The 5,008-nt window shown below is 48.4% G+C and overlaps 1 protein-coding gene across 1 annotated transcript; it reads right to left on the reverse strand.

Moving 5' to 3' along the window:
- Positions 1-409: 409 nt before the first annotated feature.
- Positions 410-2,995, reverse strand: XBP1 (X-box binding protein 1). The gene is made up of 5 exons (XM_088536644.1): positions 2,796-2,995; positions 2,526-2,622; positions 2,321-2,449; positions 1,593-1,756; positions 410-799 (listed from the first exon to the last, which is right to left on the reverse strand). Exons 1-5 carry the CDS (start codon positions 2,993-2,995, stop codon positions 613-615), a joined length of 777 nt encoding a protein of 258 aa, XP_088392770.1. The 3' UTR covers positions 410-612.
- Between the last annotated feature and the right edge of the window lie 2,013 nt (positions 2,996-5,008).

Here is a 5,008-nt window from a genome sequence, read left to right on the forward strand (position 1 = left end):
AAGTTGAAAAAAAATTTCCTTCCTCAAAAGCCAACATTCATGTCATCTTTGGGGCAGATGGGAAGATAATTTACCTTTAATCCCAGGAAAAAAAAAATGCACTGGCCATCACTACTAGCAGGGGAGAAATGAGCACTTTTCTGAGAAAACTTTACTTTCTCCCTACACTTCCTCCCTTCAGAAGGGGCATGCTGTGTTATCCTACCAGGGCAGTTATCCAAGGAGAGTTAACTCTACTGAGTCAGACGCTGATCAACTGGGGAAAGAGTTCACTGGCAAAACTATCCTCCCAAGCACAGTCAGTGTCAAGTGGGGAGGACATATCACTGAAGGGTGATGGGGATCCTTCATATCCAGAGTCACTACAGGCATCCAACAGGTAATTTGAGGCTGTAAGGCTGTGATGAGAGGAAAGTAGATGAGAGATGCCCAGTTCAGGCACGAAGCTGTCTACAGGTTCCTCCTTCACAGATACAGGGGTCTCAGGAATAGCTTTATCTTCAGATTGAGGGAGAGATACTTCCTCTATTTTCACTAGCATATTAGTTTGATTGCCCATTTTAACAGGGATCTCCAATAACAGGGGCTTTGTGTATACATGATCAAACCTTATCAGTTCATTAATGGCCTCCAACTTAGCTGATGGGGACCCCAAAGATGGAGAGGGGGAGGTTGGTATGGAATTTGTTTCTCTGCAGATTTCTTCCTCCAGCTTTTCCAGGTACGTTGACTCTGAATCGGTGTATTTGAGAAACATCTCTGGGTCCAAACCATCCAGAAAGCCCAACAGGAGATCAGACTGGAGAATGAAATACTGTTTTAGAAAAACAGCTTCCTACTGTTAGCAGAAAACATCCAATTTTGGCACCTAAACACGCTTACCTAGAAGTTAAGGTATGTAACAAGCATAAAACTAGTTTACCAAGAACACGGCTATCAAAATACACTTGTAGAAGCTACACATCTTTCAGAATTTTAGTCCATTAACTTTTGCAATGGCACTGGACATCCTCACAGAGCTTGTCTTGTATTTGATACTCAAATTGATCCTTGAGATCTTGGACCCATCACATACAAACACCACACTCACTTGCTAGCTCCACAGAGCAAGTGTCAGCACCTATCTTAGGCAAACTTGCCCATGACCAAAGGTTTGCTATAGGCCAAATTTATCCAAGCTTCAAATAAACTGTCTCATGTTACTGATGATCAGGAAATTTAGGACAGGCCAAGTACCAACAGCTCTGTAAAGCCCCTGCACATCAGTATCAATCTACAATAACAATAAAGGCACAATATGCTTTCATGTTTGCATTTTTTCTGCAAGAGCTAAGAATATTTGTAAGATTTTATGGGAAAAAAAAAGCTTAACCTGCATGAACTTGTCCACTCACTAAGATAAGACTTGCAACTAGCTGTCTTGAGCCACACAGTGGGGCAGAGTGGTAGAAAGGTGGTGGTAGAAAGAAGCAGTGTGGAGATACTATCAGCCATCAACATAAAGACACCAGTATTAAAACAAGATTCTTGCTATTTATAAATCCAAATTTTTTCTCAAGTTCACAGGCATTTCAGACAGGGTAGATGCTCACCTCAGAGTCTGAAGTATCATTGGTATCAGAATCCACGTGGAAGCTGTCAGAACTGGTGACTGCTGGGCCTGTACCTGCTGCAGAGGAACACGTAGTCTGAGTGCTGCGGACTCAGCGGACCCGGTCACCAACTTGATCTCATCCACCTGAGATTCCTTCACAACCTATCCCAAACAAGAAGCCAAGTCAGTCACCACAGATGCTCCAACTCCCAGCACAGCCTCTTGTATATCACATTCTTACTGCAAAGATTTCCAGCACTAAAATCTCTGCTTGCTTTTGCAGGAATTGATGGCAAATGAAACAAAACTGTTTTAAAAATTGGCTCGACCTTAAAAATTTGCAAATACAGTTTTTATATCGCTCATAAATAACAGTCTGACCTCTCATCATCTCTTCTTCACTAAGAGATAAGATCAAAATAGCTGTTTCTTTGCTTCCAGGAAAGAGCAGGCTATTTGGTTTTTACATGGTGTAGCTCTAACCAGCTGGCCACCTGCCACGCTGTCAGTAGTGCCCACATCAGAGGCACCTCCTATCTGGCTTGCAGGAAAGCCTCTACCTGAAAGGAAAAAAACGCCTTTCTGGATAGGGAAGCCTCACTCACAACATGCCCATTTCTGTCCTGGCACTCATGGCCCTAGGAGAGTTTATGCTCCTTTGGCCCCTGATGCCTCCTTGCAGAGTGCCACCACCTCACCAAGGCCTGCCAGGACACAGGAGCTCACCTGGGGCTCACTCTTGCTCTCCACCTTCAGCGCATCCAAACCAAGACGGCAGCGGAGCTCCCGGTTCTCCAGAGAAAGGCTGCACGTCTTCTCCCGGAGGAGCTGGTTCTCCAGCAGCAGTTTCTGGTTCTGCAGAAGCCCGAGCACAGCAGCGTCACGGAGGTCCCGCGGCACCCACTGCCCCTCACCACCGGGCCCCGCTCACCTCCTCCTCGAGCTCCAGCACCTGATGCTCCAGCTCCGACATCCGCGCCTTCTTCCTGTCGCGCGCGCTCTGCGCCGCCACGCGGTTCTTCAGCTTCCTGCGGGCACCGCCGCCATCAGACACCGCCGACCCAGTATCGTCCCCCGCTCCCGGAGGTTCGGCCGCTACATCGCGCACCCCCGGCCCAGAACTGTCCCGCCCCCTCCCCCGACGCTCCCGCCGCCCCGGGCCAGCTCCCGCGCGCCAGCCGCACCAGGGCCCCGCGCTCACCTGCGCAGCGCCTTCTCCTCCGGGCTCAGATGGGTGAGGCGCTGCCGCTTACGGGCCGGCTGCGGCGCCTCCGCGCCTGAGGCCGCTCCTGCCGGGAGCACAACGGAGAGCGAGCGGCCGGGCGCGGGGCCCGCAGGCTCGGCCGCCCGGCCGGGCAGGAGCAGCAGCCGCGGTGCCGCAGCGCTGGGTAGCGCGACCATGGCGGGGCGGCACGGACGGGGCGGCACGGACGGCGCGGCAGCGGCGCAAGCACCTTGCAGGGCGGCCTGGGGGCTCTGCGCGCCTCGCGCCCCTCCCGCTTCCTACCATCGTGGCTCTTCCCCATTGGGCGCCGCGGTGTGACGGTAACGCCGATCTGGTGTTTGATTGGACAGCGCTGAGAGCGGGGGGGGGGGGGGGGAAGCAAGGGGAAATTGCATCAGCTGGAGGTGGCTGGGGCTGCTGAGGCGGCGGCGCGTGGCCACGCGGAGCGGCGCTTTCGGGGGAGGGGGGAGGGAGGGGCGCGAGGCCCGGCCCGGCCCGGCCCGGCCCGGCCCGGCCTGAGTGGAGGTGCAACCCCGCAGCACCCAGCCCGTGAGCCCTTGGTTGCAACCCTGGCCCCGCCTGGGTCTCGTCTCAGCACAGTGGTATTGAGGAGGAGCAGACAGCAGCACGATGAGAGCTGGGTGCTAGTCTGTAGGCGTGGTGTTCCAAAACAGCCCTCGCAAGGAGACAAATAACACCAGGAGCGGGGCACCGGACAGCAAGTGGCAAGGCAGTACCATGACTGTGCTAGCTGTCAGAAATGGCAAAAGCTGGGAGCTGAGGAGAGGTTAGTGATAAGCAAGCAAGGCTGCCGCAGAACACGGAGAGATTCTGAGGTGTTGTATCTGGATTCAGCGTGTTTCTCAGCAGTGGCAATGCAAGTTTTTACTGCCTCGTAAGTGGAAAATACACCTTCAAGAATGTCTAATGAAGGACGTTGACATATCAGAAACTAACTGACTCATGTTGAATTTGAGATATCTTGGATCCAGGCAAGGAAAAGACTTTCAGATAAAAGTCCTTGCAATACCTAGCACATAGAAATGCAGCTGTTCAGCAAGATGCAAGCAATAATACACAACCACCTGGCCACTGAGTTCATTCTTAAATGTCAACTTTATCTTGGAAGTCCATTTGCTGAGTGAATTAAAAATAGTTAAAATGTTAAACGGGAAAGGAAAAATAATAGTTTTAAGAAATCAAATGCCCTGCAAAACTGGTGTGCTGGTTTGGCAGTATTCCAGTATTAGAATACTGCCAGATTTTCATGATACAGAGAACAAACACAGCACTTGTAAGTTTTTTTGTTCTTTCCTTATTCACTGCACTATGACCTTTAACTAAGGGCTGAAAGTTCACCTTTCTAATTTGATACTTTTGTGAAGAATATGACAACTTTTGATCAGGCTTTCTTTTTTTCCTGAGTGCAAATAAGTTGCCTGTTCTGGTCCTGCTGGGCCTCTCAGGTACCAGTCATGAAAAACTTTTTGCTTCTCCTTTGTAAATACATGCTTCTCCTTTGTATGTCCCTGCCAGATTTGTATTCCTATTTCTTCGTATTTCTGTAATTATAGTTCAACAATTAACAAATGTACTGTTTTTTTTTTGTTTTTTGTTTTTTGTTTTTTTTTAAATGCAGGTCGGTATTAATATCTTTTTCTTTCCTGATTTTAGACATTCATATCAAATACTGAAGTTGCTCTTTTTTATATATATAACAAGCCTTTTGAACTTTTACAGCAAACAGGCTGCCTCTGCTCTTGCAGAGACATATGCTGTAGTAGTGGTATACAAGACACTTCAGCATATCGATACCAGGCACAGATCTACTATTGACACTAGTTTTGTCTGTTCTTAGTGAATATAATAATGTACCCATTAGCACGGCTAGTGTTAGTTGGTAATAGCTGGCAAAAGAAGATCATGAGACCCTGTGCTCTAGTCTTGTTGAATATTTGTAACAATATTACTTAGACTAGTTGTGATGCAATTGCTGACTTACAATTATGTTACTATCACTAGACTGCATAGAGTCTTTTATTAAATACTTAAAAATTTAAGTCACTGGATAAAATTTGCAGAAAACCGAAGCACAATAAGGAAAGTTTTGGACTAAGACATCCTTCCACAAAGTTTTGACTGTAGGGCTTTGAGTTCAATTCTGATTTGCACCACTTCTGGAAAAACTT

This window comes from Tinamus guttatus, unplaced genomic scaffold (genome assembly GCF_059628265.1).
Source record: "Tinamus guttatus ecotype Peru unplaced genomic scaffold, ASM5962826v1 Tinamus_guttatus_pri_ptg000689l, whole genome shotgun sequence".
NCBI lineage: Eukaryota > Metazoa > Chordata > Aves > Tinamiformes > Tinamidae > Tinamus > Tinamus guttatus.